This window comes from Culex quinquefasciatus, chromosome 1 (assembly GCF_015732765.1).
Source record: "Culex quinquefasciatus strain JHB chromosome 1, VPISU_Cqui_1.0_pri_paternal, whole genome shotgun sequence".
NCBI lineage: Eukaryota > Metazoa > Arthropoda > Insecta > Diptera > Culicidae > Culex > Culex quinquefasciatus.
In genome coordinates this window covers 66,228,244-66,252,183 of record NC_051861.1, presented here as the reverse complement: position 1 = coordinate 66,252,183, position 23,940 = coordinate 66,228,244, and the positions used below count along the sequence as shown (strand labels likewise).

The 23,940-nt window shown below is 35.0% G+C and overlaps 1 protein-coding gene and 1 long non-coding RNA gene across 2 annotated transcripts in view; both read right to left on the bottom strand.

Annotated features, from left to right (window-relative positions):
* Nucleotides 1–498: 498 nt before the first annotated feature.
* On the bottom strand, nucleotides 499–2,881 carry LOC119765689. Its single transcript, XR_005276906.1, has 4 exons — nucleotides 2,851–2,881; nucleotides 1,820–1,943; nucleotides 1,681–1,748; nucleotides 499–876 (listed from the first exon to the last, which is right to left on the bottom strand). It is a non-coding gene; the product is annotated as an uncharacterized LOC119765689 (long non-coding RNA).
* A 1,131-nt stretch (nucleotides 2,882–4,012) lies between these two features.
* LOC119770122 overlaps nucleotides 4,013–23,940 on the bottom strand; it is a 28,505-nt gene continuing 8,577 nt past the window's right edge. The window contains exon 4 of the mRNA XM_038264453.1: nucleotides 4,013–4,310. Coding sequence (XP_038120381.1) covers nucleotides 4,013–4,310 — 298 coding nt within the window. The remainder of the gene's footprint in view (nucleotides 4,311–23,940) is intronic.

The following is a 23,940-nucleotide window of genomic DNA, read 5'->3' as shown; positions in this document are numbered from 1 at the left end:
GAACAGGTCAGATAGACAATAAGAAAGTGGGAAAATTGAGGTTAGGAAAGGTGAAGGAAGTTAGTAGGAAGAAGTGGGAGAATAAAAGTGTGCACAAAAGATAATAAAAGTGGTGTTTCGTTTGGTAGCTCAAGTGTTTTTCCTGTGTCCGATTAGTCTAGTGTGGATAAGCGTGCCGACCTTGAGGTATTTTTGTAGAGTCCCTGCATCGAGAAAGGTCTCGGCTAACCACAAGTTACACTTTGGCGCCCAACATAAACTAGTCTTACCAGCTAGCTTTGAGGGTACAGTTCGGGATCACTTGAGTACACTAAACACCCACGGAGGTCTCTGGGAAAACTGCCCGGATTCCTTAAAATAATGATTAGCAGTGAGTGATTGAATCTACTCTAATCTACAATGCACACGGAATTTTCATTTATGTTAGAGGGGTTACTGTTGTCCAAAAGTTAAATGTGAAAAGCATGAAAAAACGATCGTTTACAAAGTGAGTTGCAAATCTAGTCAAATTTTAAATTGTTTCTGTGTTTGTGTTATTGGTCGGAGGGAATGAAAAGACAGCAAAAACCATAGTGATTTATTTTTCAAAAACCTAAACTGTGATATACAATCCAAAAAGCTCATTTAGATATCGAGCGTGAACCAATTTTAGGTCATAAAATTATTTTTCAACGTCGTAATCGTGTCACTAGGTAGTTCTTTTCAAATTTTATCAAAATTCTTCACGTTGGCCATCCCAACGCAATTTCTGTTATGAATCAGTTGGTTGATGAGTGAATGCAGCAGCAACTATTTGATTGAAGGCAGTCCGAGCGGAATTTGGTACCGTTTCGTTGATTTAGCCAAAAGTATTGTGATGAAAAACAGCATGCAAACCTGGAAATATTAAAAAAAAAATGTTAGCAAAAATATATCAAATTGTGTGAAGTATTACGAATTTTAAATTGTATGTTGTGAGTGATTGAATGAATGAATATGAGTTAAAATGATGAATGAATGATGTACTGGAATGGTGAAATATTTCACCGATTTTCCCACCCAATTACCCCCCTGAGAGAAAACGCAAGTGAGCGTGAAGGAAAAACATTGAAATGAGAGAGAATCGAACACCAATAGTGGAGAAAAACAATCTATTTTGAGAGCTTTCAGGAGAAGAGAGCGGTTAGTGAGAGAAGTTATGTTGTAGTGAGAGTCGCTACGAGTATGAGAGAGTTAGTAGTAGGTTTCTACATAACAAATGTGAGTTTGTTGTGTATGAGACAAGTTTTTAACCCAAGAACAAAATTTTAGAAAATCTGTTCTCTTTTTATTAAGATTCCTAGACTTTTCTGTACCTTGTTCAAATTTGGAGTTAATGTGAAGCAGGAGGTTGAAGTTTTGTTGTGGTCGAGATGACCAAATGTGTTCTCTTTTGGAGAAGAATGTTGATGCTCGGAGAGGCAGAGTGTCGCAGTACTAGGTTACCTAATTCAGACCTCAAACATTTTGGGTCTCTTGTGTGTGTGGTCAACTACACTGAGAATCGATGAAGTTAATATTTCGTCTTTCGTCGAACTTTCAGTAGTAGTGGACAAACCAACACAGAGATGCCATGGATCGTTATGTGGTACTAGTCTAGGAAGGACGATGAAGATCGTTTGTGTTTGTGTGTGAAGTTGTTTTTGTAGGTGTTTGTCTTACCTGTGTGTGAGATGTTATGGGACGAAGGTCCTCAAATAGGGTGGTACGCGTTGATGGCCAAATATACCCTAAAAGTAGAGAAGGAATTAGTTGAATTACCTTATGTTGGTAAGAGCAGTACAGTTTGGCAAATAGTCACCTTCTGTTAATATTTCTTCTAGAAGTACTATTCTGTCCATCCACGTACGTCAATGCTCAGCACTGACTAAGGTAGTTGCAGCTAAGTTCCGGATCTAAAGCTGCCGAGAGTAGCAAAAATAAACCTGCAGGAGAAAAAGTAAAGTTATTGTCGTAGGGACTTTTAAACAGCTGTTATGCTGAAAGTTGGATCCAGAGAAAAAGTTTTAGAGCCTGTTCACAAAAACATCTGACGAGATGGTGAGACAGAGTTCGACAATGTTACGGTAGATGCAACTGCGTGCTTGATCGTTAATAAGTGTTTGATCTTGCATTGCGTTATAGTTGATCTAACCTGTAAATTTGTGTTTGTAGTTGTGCCTCGAGTTAGGGCAACTTTTAGAGCAGTTTGGCTCAAAGAAATTTGGTAGATTTTGGTTCTAGGGAGTCATATCTGTTAATACCTCTTCTAGATTGACTCGCCTTGTTCCAATTATCGCTAATGCCAAAAGTTTCGCACCTGAAAGGCAGGTAAAATGTTACTCCAAAACTCATCCGGAAGAGTGGAGTTTGTAAAAATGTTGTAAATATTGAATTGAATGTTAATTTATTGAAATTTTAGTTTGTTGCATGTTAATTTATTAAATTATGTACTGTTTTGTACGAGGTATTGCTCTGGATAGATAATTGCATGAAAGCATAGAAACATAATGGAAAATCATAGAACACACACAATTTGCCATAAGCATACATTCTTAGAACAAGTAGAACAAAACAAGAATCAGGTGTCTCGGGAAAATACGAAGAAATAATAATCAGATCGAATCGCAACATAATTAAATCAGACATAATTATCCAATCATTTTCCATTTAAACAAAACTTGAGGTTATGAACCTGTTTTTGTTTTCACTTTTATTGATGAATTACGTGATAAAAACTTAAGAGTTTATTTCTCAAGCGAGCACTTGACCAGCATGTTGGTATCTCATGATTTGGAGAGTGTTTACTTGTAAATGGCTCATGTTTTTATCAAATACTTCATCGATACTTACCACAGAATAATTTTCATGCCATACATCATCACATTTCATAACAAATCTGTTTGACAGTGACAGATAGTTGACAGATCTAAGTTTCCCGAACATCAATAACACACACAACGAAGCAGTTGATAAGATCACCTTTGAAAAATTGAAGTACTAGAACGAAGTTTGATAAGGACTTGTGTGCAATATTGCATGAGAGTACACGGAAAGTCCAACTTTTGTAAATTTTTGTACAGTTTTGTAAATATTATTTTAATTTATTCCTTATTTATTATTTTAATGTGTAATTTGTTAAATTTTGTTGTAAATAGTAACGAAACTTTTCACGATCACTTTGACTGAGATTAAAACTCAAACATCGTATCGCTGGAGGCCGGAGTTGAACAAACGTTGATGGCCAGTACACAGGTACAACCTGCAAAACTGCGCGGAGATGGAGGAGGTGACTCTTTATCGTTGAAGCCTTATGACCCCGATACCGACTGTAGTACTAGTCTCGCATTAAGTGTTTTTCACAAATTTTCTTATGGATGATACGATCTAGTACAGCATGAGTGAAACATTTCGCGAGCAACCGTCGGTTAGTGTGAATTCGTCCGTGCGTTTGTTATTTTACGATGTCAAGGTTCAGAGGTACGTGTGTTTAGAGTTGTGATCTTGTGAGTTAAAAAAATATTTACTTTGTAAACATTTTTTTTCCCGAACTGGGGGAGAGTGTAACCGATGGCAGTTCCTTACCCAATCGTTACTGTGACTCTGTTTGTATCGCGTTAAATAGCATGCAGGAATATACTTGAGTTATTGGGCGGAGCTTCACTACTCCCACTGGCTAGGGCAAACAAAAGCCAAGACACCCTAGCAGTACGCAGCCAGTTCCATACCCACACGATTGCTACCCACAAGAAGGAGTCTTCAAAGGAAACCGACGTTGGTAACTGGTTGGTAGCCGATTGGTAGCAAGGATTGACAGAAGTCTGGTTGGCGGCAATACCGTAGATGACTTGCGAAGTCAAGAACCGGGAATCGGTCTATTTGCCCGAAGGACCCGTAACCAGACAGACCGGCCTAGAAGTCTGTCGGACAGCAGGTAATTGCCGCCGTAAAACAAAGTGTGACCCAGTACTAATGTGTCCTGTGAAAAGGACCCCTCAATGTTTGACCCTTAGTGTCATCCTTGGCCGACGGAGTGCCATCGGAGCCGGACGTTTCGGACGCTTCCGTGATGTCCCTGTGAAACCCAACAACCTCGATGTGTCCACGCCCTTGGTGCTCGATTACGGGCAATGTTCCGGCCAACCGTCAACACCGGCCGAAGTCCCAATCCGTCACTATATTGGGAGGAGCACAGGACGTTCGGACGGGTCCACCAGAAGCCGCGCACATCAACCGCTACCGAGTTCCAGGATCGGGAACCGTGATCCGTGTAAGCGACCGGAGGTCGCGTAACCGTCATCCGGAGGAGATTGCTGAAAGAAGGAGAAGCTGGAAGATCGTCGAGCTACTGGGGCCCCAAGAAACCAGAAGGAACAGGTCAGATAGACAATAAGAAAGTGGGAAAATTGAGGTTAGGAAAGGTGAAGGAAGTTAGTAGGAAGAAGTGGGAGAATAAAAGTGTGCACAAAAGATAATAAAAGTGGTGTTTCGTTTGGTAGCTCAAGTGTTTTTCCTGTGTCCGATTAGTCTAGTGTGGATAAGCGTGCCGACCTTGAGGTATTTTTGTATAGTCCCTGCATCGAGAAAGGTCTCGGCTAACCACAAGTTACAACTTTCAAAAGTTCTTAAAAACAAACCAAAGCCTATTCCTCCTCTTATTGTTGAGGACTTTTCCTTGATTACATCCGAGGAAAAGGCAAATGCTCTTGGGCTTCATTTTGTTAGTTCTCATAATCTTGGCGCTTCCATGACCAGTCGTAAAGAAACATCAGTTGCCAATAGTATTTCAACAATCAATAACTCTACCTTTGAATTTCCTGCAGATTCCCATGTTTCTGGTGAGGAGGTCGAAGTTGCAGTAAAACAAATGAAAAATATGAAAGCTCCTGGCTTTGATAACATTTTTAATCTAGTGTTGAAAAAACAGAGTGATCAGTTCTTTCAACATCTAGCCAATATTTTCAATAAATGTTTGCAACTTGGTTACTTCCTACCAATTGGAAGCTGGGCAAAGTCATACCAATTTTGAAGCCTCAAAAAGATCCAACATCGCCAACAAGTTATCGTCCCATTAGTCTTTTGAGTAGTCTGTCCAAACTCTTTGAGAAGGTAATCTTTTCAAGGCTTTTGGATTTTACCAACGATAGTAATATAATTTTGAATGAGCAGTTTGGCTTCCGTAAGGGACATAATACTGCTCATCAGCTTACGAGAGTAACTAAAATCATCAAGCAGAACAAGCTTGAGTCTAAATCAACTGCCATGGTTGTTGAGAAGGCTTTTGACAATTTTTGGCATGATAGTTTGATACATAAACTGTATTTGTACGGTTTTTCAATGTATCTTATCAAAATTATCCAGCACTATCTTTCGGAGAGATCGTTCAGGGTTTTTCTGAATGGGACTGCTTCTGGATTATTCAACATTGATGCTGGGGTTCCCCAAGGAAGTATTCTTGGCCCACTTCTGTACAATATTTTTACATCTGATTTGCCTACTCTTCCTGGTAATGGTGTGTTGTCACTTTTTGCTGATGACACTGTCGTTATTTATAAGGGTAAAATAACCAGATATTTAGTTGGCCGTCTTCAGAAGGGTCTTGACGTTCTTTCCGAATACTTTGGCGACTGGAAAATTCGTATAAATGCAGCAAAAACTCAAACCATCATTTTTCCTCTTTCCAAATCGGCCAGATTTGCCCCAAAGGATTATGTTTTGATCAAAATGAATGATGTTTCGATACCCTGGTCAAAGGAAGTTGTCTACTAATTTTTGTTTTGTTTTGTTTGGAGGGAAAAGCCCGTTTGAGTGGATCGCCTACCGATGGGTCCTTCTCAAATAGGCACAAAACCTCTTTTTTTATTGTCAACAGATTAACAGTCCAAATGACAAAAAGGCTTTTTACATAATTACTTAAACTAACTTATTGGGCTAACGAAAATTACATACAATATAAATAAATAAATAAATAAATAAATAAGCTACAAGTGTAAACCTAAACTAGAGGGTTAAGGGGTGGGGGATTTTCTTCTCGGAGAAACGTCAAGAATTTAAGTTTTTGAACAGGACGAGACAAATTAAAATCGAAGGACGAGTAGCACCGATTGAAGACTCTGCACATGCTGGAGAATGGTTCATTGAAGGCGTAATTGGTGCGAGCAAAGGGTAGGGTCAGAAAAGCAAACGAGCGAAGTGTTCGCCGGCGAATGTTGATGTTGAGTTGTCCGACCAAGTAAGGACAATCAATGTTGGATCTCAACAGATCAGAAACAAACACGGTTTTTGCTAAATCTCTCCTGACAGACAAATCAAGATGAAGGTAATCACATCGACTGGCATAATCCAAAGATCGAGTGAATTTGCGTTGAACAGCTTCAATTCGATTTATCTCGTTTGCATAAAATGGCGCCCAGACTCAGGGGCGCCGACTAGTCCAAAATGTTGGGGGGGCACGGTTGTTTTTCGAAATCGATAGGTAAGAGTGGCGATTAGATGTTAAAGTTTCTTGTATATCACGAATTTTAATAATTTTATTACGATGTGATACGGATTTTTTCATCCGGAATCCTTTTTTTTAAATAGAAAATTTATTAAAACGTGATTGAGAATGTTAATTGGGGGGAATTTTGCATATGTTTGGAAGGCGAATTCATTCTCATTGGTATATTCTTAGTTATTTTCTAGAAGTAACAGTCAATAATAAAAATAATCAGATATTTAAAAATTTAACAATACAAATATTCTAAAAATAAAAACAAAAGTAAAAAGCAAAAATTAAGAACTTCAGAAATTTAAGAATACAAATACACATTTAAAAAAACATCCATTTATCACATATGCAATTAAGGAAAAAAAACAGATACACCAAATTCAATATTCCAAAATTAAATAATAATAATACAGAGAAACCTCTTTTTACGCGGTGGCGTTACGCTTTTTCAATTCAATTCAATTCGGTTTTATTGGTGAATAATCAAGATACAATGAGTTATTTTGAAGTGCATAACAGAGTTTTGGAGTTCCTTACAGCTGTGTGTTGCATCATAATCCATTTAGGAACAGTTATTTCTTTAACTAAGGCACTAACAAGAGTAAGAAAAAATTATAACAAAAAACTTACAGAAATTGCAAAGGAAAGGGGATAGAGGAAGAGAAAGCTTATATCTAGATCACAGGTAATTTATCCTTTGTAGATGTGTTTGATCATCAGTTCCCCAAGGGCCAGGAATTGTTCTGCCTTGTTCCGGCAGCTCCGAAACCGCGTCATCATCTCCCCCGCGAGAGCAAAAAACTCTGGCAAGGTGAATAGATCTTCCCCGGTGACTTCTTGCTGGGCCGTACTGCCGCTACCGGGCGCTGGCGAACGAACGCCCCCAACCAGGAGGGAACGCTGAGTTTTCCGCTGGAACCGTACGCTGTCCAGCTGCAGGAACGGCTGCGCTCGTACTTCGCTGAGGAGAGTGGGACGCTTTCTTCTTCCTCTTTTCCTGCTCCTCGAGGTAGACCTTGCGTGCGACGCATCCGCGGTAATTGCCGGTATGATTGCCGTCACAGTTCGCGCACTTTACGCGCGGCTTGGTTTGTTCTGCCTTGTCCCCCAATTCCGCCTTTCGTGGCAGTGCGCACGCCTCCGAGAGGTGTGACTCACCGCACTTCACGCAGCGGGGCCGGAGGTTGCAGTTCCGCGAGCCGTGGCCGAATTTCTGGCAACGGTGGCATTGCGCTACGTCCGTCGGGTTCTTGGTGTAAAACCGCCAGTTTACCCAAAAACCGTCCAACGTCTTAGTCCGCCGCAGGTCTTGGAGCTTGACGGTGCCGCGGTCGAAGTACAACAGGTACAGTGTGTGTGTACCTGTTACCGTTGTCTTGCGCGAGAGCACTTTAATCTCCCGCGGTTTTATTCCGGCGTCCGAAAGGTGACCCTTCAGGTCGGAGATCGAACGGTCTTGATAACCCTGCAAGACGACCTTAACAGGGGGCTTCTCGGGGTTGAATGTGTAGAAGTTGAAGTTGCTACGCTTCAATTCTTCAAACACCAGGTCGAAATTCTTTTTGGTCAGTGTGATCACTTGCACTGCCGACTTACCGATTTTCAGACAATATCCGAGGCCTTCCAGCAACTCGTCAACATCGTCCGCTAACGTGTCCAAAACAAAAATTGGAGGTGGTCTACGTTCCACTGGAGAGTTGTTCTTTTTTGACGTCGGCACTTTTTTCCGTGCACGACCATCATCGTCGTCGTCGTCGTCGGTAGTGCTGCTACCGTCAGAGTTGTTATTTTCTTCGTCGTCGCTCAGCATCTGGAACTTGTTCCTGATGGGGATGTTGGCGGATGTTGATGTGCCACTGGTCGTGGCACCGGAAGTACCAGAACGGGTTCGCACTGGTGATCTTGGGACATATCCGGGATGTAGTAACTTTTGTCGATGCCTTCAGCGCTGACGCTCCCTGCGCGATGGCGGCCGACACGGCGTTGGTTTGTTTACCTTTTTGCACACGGCCGGTAGACGAACTTCGCGGGTTTTCGAGGCCGCACTCGAACTGCCACGGCCACGGCCGGCCTTTGGCATGCTGGAGAAGCAAACTCGCGGGTAACCACAATCAATTACGGCGAAAAAAATCGAAAAAACGATGGAGCACTGAGCACTAGCTGCATGCTCTCGTGCGTACACGGAGGGAGCTGATGAGTTACGCTTTTTATTTCATAGATTTCTTTTAATTTCTCGACAATATTTTTGAAAGCTTCAAAAAGCGTTTTGTAAATCTGAACCTACAACCTACGAATTGCTTTTAAAAGATTGCAAAGATGTTGCGTCGTTCCAGAGAAATTTACAAATAAGAAAAACGTAACGCATCGCGCAAAAAGAGGTTTCACTGTGGTATAAAAAAATTCTAGGGTTTAAAAAAATCAAAATGTTAAGAAATCAAAAGCAGAAATTTAGAAATAACAATAAAATTCAATGTTTAAAAAAATCAAAAATTTCAAAATTATGATACATCTATTAATTTTTTAAGAATTTAAGAATTTAAGAATTTAAGAATTTAAGAATTTAAGAATTTAAGAATTTAAGAATTTAAGAATTTAAGAATTTAAGAATTTAAGAATTTAAGAATTTAAGAATTTAAGAATTTAAGAATTTAAGAATTTAAGAATTTAAGAATTTAAGAATTTAAGAATTTAAGAATTTAAGAATTTAAGAATTTAAGAATTTAAGAATTTAAGAATTTAAGAATTTAAGAATTTAAATTTAATTTAAATTTAAGAATTTAAGAATTTAAGAATTTAAGAATTTAAGAATTAAGAATTTAAGAATTTAAGAATTTAAGAATTTAAGAATTTAAATTTAAGATTTAAGAATTTAAATTTAAGAATTTAAATTTAAGAATTTAAATTTAAATTTAAGAATTTAAGAATTTAAGAATTTAAATTTAAGAATTTAAGAATTTAAATTTAAGAATTTAAATTTAAGAATTTAAGAATTTAAGAATTTAAGAATTTAAGAATTTAAGAATTTAAGAATTTAAGAATTTAAGAATTTAAGAATTTAAGAATTTAAGAATTTAAGAATTTAAGAATTTAAGAATTTAAGAATTTAAGAATTTAAGAATTTAAATTTAAGATTTAAGAATTTAAGAATTTAAGAATTAAGAATTTAAGAATTTAAGAATTTAAGAATTTAAATTTAAGAATTTAAGAATTTAAGAATTTAAGAATTTAAGAATTTAAGAATTTAAGATTTAAGAATTTAAGATTTAAAATTTAAGAATTTAAATTTAAGAATTTAAGAATTTAAGAATTTAAGAATTTAAGAATTTAAGAATTTAAGAATTTAAGATTTAAGAATTTAAGAATTTAAGAATTTAAGAATTTAAGAATTTAAGAATTTAAGAATTTAAGAATTTAAGAATTTAAGAATTTAAGAATTTAAGAATTTAAATTTAAGAATTTAAGAATTTAAATTTAAGAATTTAAGAATTTAAGAATTTAAGAATTTAAGAATTTAAGAATTTAAGAATTTAAGAATTTAAGAATTTAAGAATTTAAGAATTTAAGAATTTAAGAATTTAAGAATTTAAGAATTTAAATTTAAGAATTTAAGAATTTAAGAATTTAAGAATTTAAGAATTTAAGAATTTAAGAATTTAAGAATTTAAGAATTTAAGAATTTAAGAATTTAAGAATTTAAGAATTTAAGAATTTAAGAATTTAAGAATTTAAGAATTTAAGAATTTAAGAATTTAAGAATTTAAATTTAAGAATTTAAGAATTTAAGAATTTAAGAATTTAAGAATTTAAGAATTTAAGAATTTAAGAATTTAAATTTAAGAATTTAAGAATTTAAGAATTTAAAATTTAAGAATTTAAGAATTTAAGAATTTAAGAATTTAAGAATTTAAGAATTTAAGAATTTAAGAATTTAAGAATTTAAATTTAAGAATTTAAGAATTTAAGAATTTAAGAATTTAAGAATTTAAGAATTTAAGAATTTATGAATTTAAGAATTTAAGAATTTAAGAATTTAAGAATTTAAGAATTTAAGAATTTAAGAATTTAAGAATTTAAGAATTTAAGAATTTAAGAATTTAAGAATTTAAGAATTTAAGAATTTAAGAATTTAAAATTTAAGAATTTAAGAATTTAAGAATTTAAGAATTTAAGAATTTAAGAATTTAAGAATTTAAGAATTTAAGAATTTAAGAATTTAAGAATTTAAGAATTTAAGAATTTAAGAATTTAAGAATTTAAGAATTTAAGAATTTAAGAATTTAAGAATTTAAGAATTTAAGAATTTAAGAATTTAAGAATTTAAGAATTTAAGAATTTAAGAATTTAAGAATTTAAGAATTTAAGAATTTAAGAATTTAAGAATTTAAGAATTTAAGAATTTAAGAATTTAAGAATTTAAGAATTTAAGAATTTAAGAATTTAAGAATTTAAGAATTTAAGAATTTAAGTATTTAAGAATTTAAGAATTTAAGAATTTAAGAATTTAAGAATTTAAGAATTTAAGAATGTAAGAATTTAAGAATTTAAGAATTTAAGAATTTAAGAATTTAAGAATTTAAGAATTTAAGAATTTAAGAATTTAAGAATTTAAGAATTTAAGAATTTAAGAATTTAAGAATTTAAGAATTTAAGAATTTAAGAATTTAAGAATTTAAGAATTTAAGAATTTAAGAATTTAAGAATTTAAGAATTTTAATTTTAGTATTATTTTCTACTCCCTGATTTTTTGGCATATTTTTTGAGGGTGCAGTTAAAATTTCTATAGCCTTTTTATTTTTTTTAAATCGATCATGAATTGCAGAAGGCGATTTACACTTGTGTTTTTTATGATTATAATGTGGATTATGTTTTAATTTGTCGGTTTCTCAGTAAAGCGGTGCCCTAGTTTTCAAAAAATTACTTTTTTTGAAACAATTGTATTTTTCGGCTAAAATCGGTATACAACGGTTAATGGTTGACAAATGTATTTGAAATCTTTTCAAATCCTTTCTAAAATTACCCAAAAAATAATTGAATTTATCAGCGTTTTTTTAAAATGTAAAGCAGTCAACAAATGACCATTTTGAAAAGTGCTTCAGTTTATATTCGCTAAATCCTGATCTACAATGGCAAATCGCAGAATGTTGCGTTTGAAAACTTGATGATTGTTTTCGCAAGAATTTGCGTAAGTTTGATTGTAGATAATGTGCTATGGAAAAAGTACATTGGTTTTGTTTTGGAACAATATGCCCAGATAGAAATCTTATGAGCAAATCCGTAAAATTTATGTTGACAATATCTCTCAAATCATATACCGAAGCCTCTGTGCTCTTGTACTAAGCTTACTGATTTTCCTAGAGAGCACAGTGGTATAGATAAAACGTTGTCGATTTAGAAAAAAAATGCATCTAAATCCAAAAATTTGTAAACGATTTTGTTTAAAAACTTTCAGCGATTTCGAAAACAACAAATGTTTTTGAGCTATTTTACCGATTCGCTTACAAGAATTCTATCCGTGTGTACAAACAATGTTCCATTTATGTTTTAGATATTATTTTCAATTATTTATGTATTTTTTTTATATTTGAAATAAAAATATTTTTCTTCCAAAATTTCTGGGGGGGGCACAATGTATGAGCTACCCCCCCAGCCAAATTTTAGGGGGGGCAAAAAGTACCGTGCCCCCCCAGAGTCGGCGCCCCTGGCCCAGACGATAGAACCGTATTCCAAGGTGGATCTGACTAGTGAACAATATAAAGTTTTTATACATTGAATATCTCGGAAGTACTTAGTAATTCTGAAGATCATACCGAGCAGTTTGGATGCCTTAGAAGTCATGTAAGCCACATGATCCTTAAATGAAAGTTCTGCGTCAAGCATGACACCCAAATCTTTGACACAACGATCACGTTTTAACGAGTTTTCAAATAGTGTGTAGTCGAAGCAGACCGGGGACCTCTTCCGTGAAAACGTGATAACTGAACAGTTAGTGGGGTTTAACACCATTTGGTTCAGCTGACACCAATCGGAGAAAACATAGATTTGCTGTTGAAGGAAGCGACAGTCTGAGGGTTTCTTGATGATAGTGAACAGTTTGAAATCGTCAGCATAAGAAAGTTTCGAGCACCGAAGTTGATAGTTGACATCGTTAATATAGAGCAGGAATATAAATGGACCTAAGTGGCTGCCCTGAGGTACCCCGGATGTCACAAGGAATGGTGATGAAAGGCAATCCGCGATTTTCACCTGCATCGATCTTCCGGTTAGGTAGGATTTGAACAAGTGCAGCATTCTCATCAGGTGCTTGTACTCTTTAATTAACAGAAAATCAAAGCTTTCTTTGAAAAATAAGCTAGCAGTTTACAAACAAATAATTTACCCCGTTATTGAGTATGCAGTACCTGTTTGGGAGTGTTGCGCTAGAACTCATAAATTGAAGCTCCAGCGTGTCCAAAACAAGGTACTCAAAATGGTTTTGAATGTTCCTGGCTGGACAAGATCAAGTGAGGTTCATGAATTAAGTAAAAGTAAATCTTTCCCAGTTCCTGAGGGGAACACCCGTGAAGAGTATCGGGGCCGGCATTTACAAAACGGATTCAGTGGCAGTTTTTCACTCAACTAATGTTAACATGTTTAGGTTAATGTTAACATTCCATAGGTCGCCTCCCGAGGGGTGAGACACATGCTCTAATCAATTATAATATTCGGCTAATTGATTAGAAATTATTTGTTAGTTGATTAAGGTTACGCTAATCAATTAGAGTATTCCCACCGTATTATTTTATCTTGGCCTGTCGAACAAACGTCAGAAAACAGAAACCGCCAAAACCACCAAAACAAACGAGGCTGTTTTACAAAGGAATCTAACACAAAAATATTTTAAGCACAATTTTGTCTCGGATTCTGGAATCGACTCAGCTATCGGTTAATTCGGTGACGGCCGAGGTGACGGCTGAAATAGGAAGATTACCTCGAAGATTACCACTATTGTCCAAATAATCTTCACGGGTAGAGACAACGGACGCGCAGCATAGGTCACTTTTCGAAACCGGACGGATTCAATTGTAAGATCCCAGGACAATGGCCATCATGGCGCTGGGATGCGGTTGTGGCCGTACGCGATTGCGACGTCCTCGTGCACCATGTAGTGCTGGTGGGCACTTCCAGCTGGTCCGGTTTGGAAGCGTTTTGTGCAGTCGGAAGCAGACGGTTCAACATTTTTTCCAGTACGTCGGCCCTTTCGTCGCTTTGGCCACAGAAACGGTTTCCTTAAAATAGGCAAGTGCCGGTTCCGGCAATGGTGTATGTAAATATCGAAGCTTAGGTGACTCCGAGCTGGTTGATCCAGATGACGGCGGAGGTCTCCTTCTTCGGTGACCGGATGTGCTTCCAACTAACCCATTTCACGTTCCAGAAGCGCTACGGAATAGGCTGCTTCTCGATTTTAATGTACCGAAACGAAAAACGGCGAGTTTTGTACACACCGGGAACCGTTAAGAGTTAACCTAAATCACAGGGACTTGCCTAGATGGCTTATTTCTTCCTACTAACTTCCTAGGCTGTTCTCGTCCCAAATCAACGACAAGGAAGCAACTTGCCATCGAGAACAGTGGCGTACTAAGGGGGGGGGGGGGCGGCCCGCCCCGGGTGTCACCCATCTTGGGGTGACACCCGAGCTGATGGGATGACACCTGACTCGGACGAAGAAAAAAATATAATTGACCTAAAATATGTTCATAAAAAATCATCTAGTATCTAACTAATATAAACAAAACATACAAGTTAAATTTTCTGAAACATTCATTTTAGATGGGGGTGACACCCGAAAGTAACACTCATGTTTTAGAATATGTTTACATAGTATACTTATAATGATGATGTTAACCTTCCCTTGGTATTAAAAAAAATCACACATAAGGTATTGGGGTCCTTTTCGACCCCAAACTTTAAAAAATCGACAAAAATCCAGTTTTTGACCGATTCCGGTTTTTTTGGTCACAAATGAAAGCTTAGAACGTCCCCTTTCCGATACCGACCTGGAAAACCGGATTTGGTCACTGTGGCCACTGGGAATCGGCTAATACCGGAAAAAGGCCTTTTTGAGACCTTAACTTTGACGACCTGTATCTCCGGTAAATTTCAACCAATCAGGATGCTCCGGGTTGCATTCGACAGGTGTATACGTGTACTTTGACCACAAATATTGATATCAGGGCCAGGTGACCTACCGGTTCCGGAAATCCGGAACATCTGAAAAGTTCATAATTTACTGTTTTTCACGTATATGTGATACCAATACTCTCATGATAGTTGAAATTGATCCATAAAACTTACTAAAAACACAATACACGATTGCCAGAACCACTCTGGAGTGTTAGTGGCCACTTCCGGGTAACTTGGAACCGGTTCCCGGTACCCGATGAACGGCCAATTTGATTTTTTGTTGAAAACCCATCATGTTGCATATCAAACTTCATGAAATTGAAAGATATGTCCATCTTTGATAATGCCGTTAATCGCTGAGCCATCCTGGCCAATCTGGAACTGGTTACCGGTGGCCCCTTGGGGACACTCCCGGAATATGAGAGAAACCCTATCATCCGACATATCAAACTTCATGAAATTGAAAGATATGTAAATCTACGGTCATGCCGTTGTTTGTTGACCCATTGTGACCAATCTGGAACCGGTTACCGGTGGTCCCTTGGGGACACTCCCGGAATATGAGAGAAACCCTATCATCCGACGTATCAAACTTCATGAAATTGAAAGATATGTCAATCTACGGTCATGCCGTTGTTCGTCGACCCATTGTGACCAATCTGGAACCGGTTACCGGTGGCCCCTTGGGGACACTTCCGGAATATGAGAGAAACCCTATCATCCGACATATTAAACTTCATGAAATTGAAAGATATGTCAATCTACGGTCATGCCGTTGTTTGTTGACCCATTGTGACCAATCTGGAACCGGTTACCGGTGGCTCCTTGGGGACACTTCCGGAATATGAGAGAAACCCTATCATCCGACGTATCAAACATCATGAAATTGAAAGATATGTCAATATACGGTCATGCCGTTGTTCGTTGACCCATAGTGACCAATCTGGAACCGGTTACCGGTGGCCCCTTGGGGACACTCCCGGAATATGAGAGAAACCCTATCATCCGACGTATCAAACTTCATGAAATTGAAATATATGTCAATCTACGGTCATGCCTAGGGCTAGTGATTTTTCGCGATTTCGCGGAAGCCGCGTAATCCGTGAAATTCGCCTCTGGCCGTGAAATTTGGGAAATACCGTGAAATGCCGCGAAATTTGAAATATTCAATTGATAAATCGCTACTCAGTGCAATTAAGCTTTATTTTTTAATTCAAACATTTTAAATGATTTTTCGAAAGCATTTTAAAAGCAGTTAACAAATAAATAAGTATTTCATATCAGATTTACAATTATTTGCTGAAGATTTGTTTTCATACTTATTTGTTGCAAATATTGTTGATAGTTTCTTTATTCCACAAAATTCCAAAAAGATTTTAAAAGAACATTAATCAAAATTTCTGTGAAAGAAAACGCAGATAATATCTTTTTCATTTTCAAATTTTTGTAATTTTTTTTTAAATAATCAACGATACTAAACAACGATGAACAAATTTCATTTAAATATTTTGAATATAAATTATGTGTTTGAATTCAATTGATTAGTAAAATAATACATATTGATATCATGTTTGTTAACCATTTTGCAATGCATTATATTTTTTCTTGAATTATCAATAAATGTAAAAATTGCTTTTAATGAAGTTTTACCAGAATTTTAATAAAATACTAAAATTTTCCTATTGCTGAAATTAAGGAAAGCCAAAAAAAAAAAATCTTTATTGCATTTCTTTTAATGATTCTAGGTTTGATGAATCAGAGGACTTGCTAATTTTATAAAATCTCAATAAAATTAAAACAGCTGAATCATAACTTCTTGAACTTTTTTTTATAGGGTCCAATAAACAAATGTTTGAGTGTATCCCTTTCACACCTTATGTAAATGTTTATTCGTATAAGATATATACTCAATGTTTACATTTGTTTATATGATCTAATACAAAAAGTCTAGAATTCAACTGACGGAAATTTTTTAAAATTTCCCAAGATTAATCCAATACTCCTTTTTCAAATAAATAATTTGTGTCAGGGGGTTTTATCTTGTATATAGAACTACTGCTACCTTTTAAGACACTTTTCTGTTAATAACTTTGCTAAAAGTATATATTTAAACGTTTATTTTGAGCAGTTTTTAGAGTACCGTGAAATTGCCGTGAAATTTCAATGTTTTGTAATTGGCATGCCGCGTAATTTTGATTTATTTGCCGTGAAAATTCACTAGCCCTAGTCATGCCGTTGTTCGTTGACCCATTGTGACCAATCTGGAACCGGTTACCGGTGGCCCCTTGGGGACACTCCCGGAATATGAGAGAAACCCTATCATCCGACGTATCAAACTTCATGAAATTGAAAGATATGTCATGCCGTTGTTCGTTGACCCATTGTGACCAATCTGGAACCGGTTACCGGTGGCCCCTTGGGGACACTTCCGCAATATGAGAGAATCCCTATCATCCGACATATCAAACTTCATGAAATTGAAAGATATTTCAATCTATGGTCATGCCGTTGTTCGTTGACCCATTCAAGCCAATTAAGAACCGGTTACCGGTGGCCCCTTGGGAACACTCTCGGAATATGAAATAAACCCTATCATCCGACATATAAAAATTCATGAAATTGAAAGATATGTCAATGTACGGTTATGTCAATGTTCGCTGACCTATCCTGGCCAATTTGGAACCGGTTACTGGTGGCCTCTTGGGGATACTTCTGGAATATGAGAGAAACCCTATCTTCCGACATATCAAACTTTATGAAATTGAAAAATATGTCAATCTACGGTCATGCCGTTATTCGCTGATCCATTCTGGGAATTTTGGAACTGGTTCCCGGTGGACCCTTGGGGACATTCCAGGAATATGAGAGAAACCCTATCATCCGACGCATCAAACTTCATGAAATTGAATGATATGTCAACCAACGGTAACCGGGAACCGTGGTGTAGGGATAAGCGTGATTGCCTCTCACCCAGTCGCCCTGGGTTCGATCCCAGACGGTCCCGGTGGCGTTTTTCGAGACGAGATTTGTCTGATCACGCCTTCCGTCGGAAGGGAAGTAAATGTTGGCCCCGGACTAACCTAAAGGTTAGGTCGTTTGCTCAGTCCGATATGTCGGATGATTCTCTCATATTCCGGGAGTGTCCCCAACGGGCCACCGGTAACCGGTTCCAGATTGGTCACAATGGATCAACGAACAACGGCATGACATATCTTTCAATTTCATGAAGTTTTATACGTCGGATGATAGGGTTTCTCTCATATTACGGGAGTGTCCCCAAGGGGCCACCGGTAACCGGTTCCAGATTGGTCACAATGGGTCAACAAACAACGGCATGACCGTAGATTGACATATCTTTCAATTTCATGAAGTTTGATACGTCGGATGATAGGGTTTCTCTCATATTCCGGGAGTGTCCCCAAGGGACCACCGGTAACCGGTTCCAGATTGGCCAGGTTGGCTCAGCGATTAACGGCATTATCAAAGATGGACATATCTTTCAATTTCATGAAGTTTGATATGCAACATGATGGGTTTTCAACAAAAAATCAAATTGGCCGTTCATCGGGTACCCGGGAACCGGTTCCAGGTTACCCGGAAGTGGCCACTAACACTCCAGAGTGGTTCTGGCAATCGTGTATTGTGTTTTTAGTAAGTTTTATGGATCAATTTCAACTATCATGAGAGTATTGGTATCACATATAAGTTAAAAACAGTAAATTATGAACTTTTCGGATGTTCCGGATTTCCGGAACCGGTAGGTCACCTGGCCCTGATATTAATATTTGTGGTCAAAGTACAGGTATATACCTGTCGAATGCAACCAGAGACGCATCGAGCTCTACAGGCTCAATAAAAACTCCTTACCTGCTCTGTATGGTAGAACAGAGCTAAGCTCTGTATGCAGCGAACAGAGCCAGCTCTGTATGGGGAAAAATAATATTGATTTGCATATATCTCAAAAACGATAAGTTTTAGAATGTTGACATGTTCTAGAAAGATGCTGGTACCAAAAGGTTCTATATTATTGTCTCAGACGTCATTACAATTTGATTGATTTAGTTGTGCAAAACAAGAAAAAAATATTTATTTTCTAAGATACAAGGTATAGAATATTTTTGTTTTCGACAAAGTTGCTCAACTACCAAAAATGAACAACTCTCTCGAAGACACCAAAGCTCTATCTTCAATAGATACCGAAATAAAAAATAAAAACTATTTTTATAATAAATACGGCTTGCGTCAAACGCAAAGCGACCGCGTCGTAGGCACAGGTAATATGAGGCATGTTTGGTAGAGATCGTCTGAAGTGAAAACTAGTATAGCAGAGTGTACATGGAGAGTTTTTATGTTAAATGCTCTCGTCTGGATGGTTGAAAGAAATTTCAGATAAAATTATACAAATTTATAAAATTCGTCTGCCTGTGTGGATCAATCGGACCGCGCACTGGACTCACAATCCAGAGGTCGCTGGTTCGAATCCCGAGGTGGACGCAAAAATTCTAAGTGTAAATATAGGTATTCGGTGCCCTCTCCCCGTGCCATACTTTCCCACTTAGGAGACCCGGGAGGCGGAGTCTTGTCGCAAAAAGAACGATACACACCTGTGGAACCGTTGACGAAACCGCAAGGTTTAAGAGGGCCACATTATAAGGTGTTACGTCGATTCCGTATAAAATTATATTCTTTTTATTGTACTGGTAAGTAATTAAGATTAGAAACAACAAAATTATTGCACAGCTATTTTTATGTTTGCCTTGACAAAACAAATGTTTAACAAAATTACAAGTTTTGTACAACAAATTAAGATAAAAACAATTTCAAATACGCAAGTTAAAAAAATTAAAACTAAATCTTCTAACAATTATTTTAATTTTATAAAAAGAAAATCAGTTAACATATGTTTAACCTTATAAAGATTTCAGGAAACTTTTCTTTTTTATTTAATTCAACATAAAAAACTATATTTTTCAAGCAAGATAACCATAAGAAAGTTTTAAGCTCTAAATAATCTCTATGATATTTTTTTACATTTTGTCACCTTTTTTAAATAAAATAAGAAAATGAAATTAAATAGCAAAAACCATTTTTTCTTTATTTCTCAAGCCTCAAGCCATTTGCCATAAATTCTAAATATTTTTTATTTTTCAAATAAAGGAAAGCAGTGAAGAGTTTCTAGCTCTAAATGCTCTCTATGGAAATTTGCCATTTTATTACCTGTATTCTAAATATTTTTTTATTTTTCAAACAAAGGAAAGCAGTGAAGAGTTTTTAGCTCTAAATGCTCTCTATGGAAATTTACCATTTTATTACCTGTATTCTAAATACTTTTTTATTTTTCAAACAAAGGAAAGCAGTGAAGAGTTTTTAGCTCTAAATGCTCTCTATGGAAATTTGCCATTTTATTACCTGTTTTCTAAATATTTTTTTATTTTTCAAATGAAGGAAAGCTGTGTGAAAATATTTAGAATACAGGTAATAAAATGGCAAATTTCCATAGAGAGCATTTAGAGCTAAAAACTCTTCACTGCTTTACTTTGTTTGAAAAATAAAAAATATTTAGAATACAGGTAATACGTACAATACGTACACCAAGCACGTATTGAATCTGTCCAAAAACAATTCTTACTGTACGCACTACGTAAACTTAACTGGACTACATTTCCTCTCCCATCGTATGAAGCACGCTGCATGCTCATAAACATACAATCATTACAAGAACGTCGTAAATTTGCCATGCTCTCTTTCATCAACGACATTATTTCTCAACGCATACAGTCAGCAGCATTATTTTCAGTAATACGCAATAGTATTCATGAACCAAGCCGTACTCTTAGACATTCACAACTTTTTAGAATAACTGCATACACGACAAATTATTTAAAAAATTCGCCATTAAATCAAATGATGCGCTTTTATAATGAAAATTCACAGTACATACATTTCGACATGTCTAAACCGGAACTACGAAAAAATCTGTACAATAGAAATAATATCTAGTATGTAAGAAAATTGTAAGTAGTCTACATAAGCTTGACGAATAAACAATAAACATTTCCAAATAAAATGGCAAATTTCCATAGAGAGCATTTAGAGCTAGAAACTCTTCACTGCTTTCCTTTATTTGAAAAATAAAAATATATTTAGAATTTATGGCAAATTTCCATAGAGAGAGCATTAAGAGCTAAAAACTCTTCACTGCTTTCCTTTGTTTGAAAAATAAAAAAATATTTAGAATACAGGTAATAAAATGGCAAATTTCCATAGAGAGCATTTAGAGCTAAAAACTCTTCACTGCTTTTCTTTATTTGAAAAATAAAAAAAATATTTAGAATACAGGTAATAAAATGGCAAATTTCCATAGAGAGCATTTAGAGCTAGAAACTCTTCACTGCTTTCCTTTATTTGAAAAATAAAAAAATATTTAGAAAACAGGTAATATAATGGCAAATTTCCATAGAGAGCATTTAGAGCTAAAAACTCTTCACTGCTTTCCCTTACTTGAAAAATATATTTAGATTTTATGGCAAATTTCCATAGAGAGAGCATTTAGAGCTAAAAACTCATCACTGCTTTCCTTTGTTTGAAAAATAAAAAAATATTTAGAATACAGGTAATAAAATGGCAAATTTCCATAGAGAGCATTTAGAGCTAAAAACTCTTCACTGCTTTCCTTTACTTGAAAAATATATTTAGAATTTATGGCAAATTTCCATAGAGAGAGCATTTAGAGCTAAAAACTCTTCACTGCTTTCCTTTGTTTGAAAAATAAAAAAATATTTAGAATACAGGTAATAAAATGGCAAATTTCCATAGAGAGCATTTAGAGCTAAAAACTCTTCACTGCTTTCCTTTATTTGAAAAATAAAAAATATTTAGAATACAGGTAATAAAATGGCAAATTTCCATAGAGAGCATTTAGAGCTAAAAACTCTTCACTGCTTTCCTTTGTTTGAAAAATAAAAAATATTTAGAATACAGGTAATAAAATGGCAAATTTCCATAGAGAGCATTTAGAGCTAAAAACTCTTCACTGCTTTCCTTTATTTGAAAAATAAAAAAAATATTTAGAATACATGAAATAAAATGGCAAATTTCCATAGAGAGCATTTAGAGCTAGAAACTCTTCACTGCTTTCCTTTATTTGAAAAATAAAAAAATATTTAGAAAACAGGTAATAAAATGGCAAATTTCCATAGAGAGCATTTAGAGCTAAAAACTCTTCACTGCTTTCCCTTATTTGAATAATAAAAATATATTTAGATTTTATGGCAAATTTCCATAGAGAGCATTTAGAGCTAAAAACTCTTCACTGCTTTCCTTTGTTTGAAAAATAAAAATATTTAGAATACAGGTAATAAAATGGCAAATTTCCATAGAGAGCATTTAGAGCTAAAACTCTTCACTGCTTTCCTTTATTTGAAAAATAAAAAAAATATTTAGAATACATGAAATAAAATGGCAAATTTCCATAGAGAGCATTTAGAGCTAGAAACTCTTCACTGCTTTCCTTTATTTGAAAAATAAAAAAATATTTAGAAAACAGGTAATAAAATGGCAAATTTCCATAGAGAGCATTTAGAGCTAAAAACTCTTCACTGCTTTCCCTTATTTGAATAATAAAAATATATTTAGATTTTATGGCAAATTTCCATAGAGAGCATTTAGAGCTAAAAACTCTTCACTGCTTTCCTTTGTTTGAAAAATAAAAAATATTTAGAATACAGGTAATAAAATGGCAAATTTCCATAGAGAGCATTTAGAGCTAAAAACTCTTCACTGCTTTCCTTTATTTGAAAAATAAAAAATATTTAGAATTTATGGCAAATTTCCATAGAGAGAGCATTTAGAGTTAAAAACTCTTTACTGCTTTCCTTTGTTTGAAAAATAAAAAAATATTTAGAATACATGAAATAAAATGGCAAATTTCCATAGAGAGCATTTAGAGCTAAAAACTCTTCACTGCTTTCCTTTATTTGAAAAATAAAAAAATATTTAGAATACAGGTAATAAAATGGCAAATTTCCATAGAGAGCATTTAGAGCTAAAAACTCTTCACTGCTTTCCCTTATTTGAATAATAAAAATATATTTAGATTTTATGGCAAATTTCCATAGAGAGAGCATTTAGAGCTAAAAACTCTTCACTGCTTTCCTTTGTTTGAAAAATAAAAAAATATTTAGAATACAGGTAATAAAATGGCAAATTTCCATAGAGAGCATTTAGAGCTAAAAACTCTTCACTGCTTTCCTTTATTTGAAAAATAAAAAATATTTAGAATTTATGGCAAATTTCCATAGAGAGAGCATTTAGAGTTAAAAACTCTTTACTGCTTTCCTTTGTTTGAAAAATAAAAAAATATTTAGAATACAGGTAATAAAATGGCAAATTTCCATAGAGAGCATTTAGAGCTAAAAACTCTTCACTGCTTTCCTTTATTTGAAAAATAAAAAAATATTTAGAATACAGGTAATAAAATGGCAAATTTCCATAGAGAGCATTTAGAGCTAAAAACTCTTCACTGCTTTCCTTAGTTTGAAAAATAAAAAATATTTAGAATACAGATAATAAAATGGCAAATTTCCATAGAGAGCATTTAGAGCTAAAAACTCTTCACTGCTTTCCTTTATTTGAAAAATAAAAAAATATTTAGAATACAGGTAATAAAATGGCAAATTTCCATAGAGAGCATTCAGAGCTAAAACTCTTCACAGCTTTCCTTTATTTGAAAAATTAAAAAATATTTAGAATACAGGTAATAAAATGGCAAATTTCCATAGAGAGCATTTAGAGCTAAAAACTCTTCACTGCTTTCCTTTATTTGAAAAATAAAAAATATTTAGAATACATGTAATAAAATGGCAAATTTCCATAGAGAGCATTTAGAGCTAGAAACTCTTCACTGCTTTCCTTTATTTGAAAAATAAAAAAATATTTAGAAAACAGGTAATAAAATGGCAAATTTCCATAGAGAGCATTTAGAGCTAAAAACTCTTTACTGTTTTCCTTTATTTGAAAAATAAAAAAATATTTAGAATACAGGTAATAAAATGGCAAATTTCCATAGAGAGCATTTAGAGCTAAAAACTCTTCACTGCTTTCCCTTATTTGAATAATAAAAATATATTTAGATTTTATGGCAAATTTCCATAGAGAGAGCATTTAGAGCTAAAAACTCTTCACTGCTTTCCTTTGTTTGAAAAATAAAAAAATATTTAGAATACAGGTAATAAAATGGCAAATTTCCATAGAGAGCATTTAGAGCTAAAAACTCTTCACTGCTTTCCTTTATT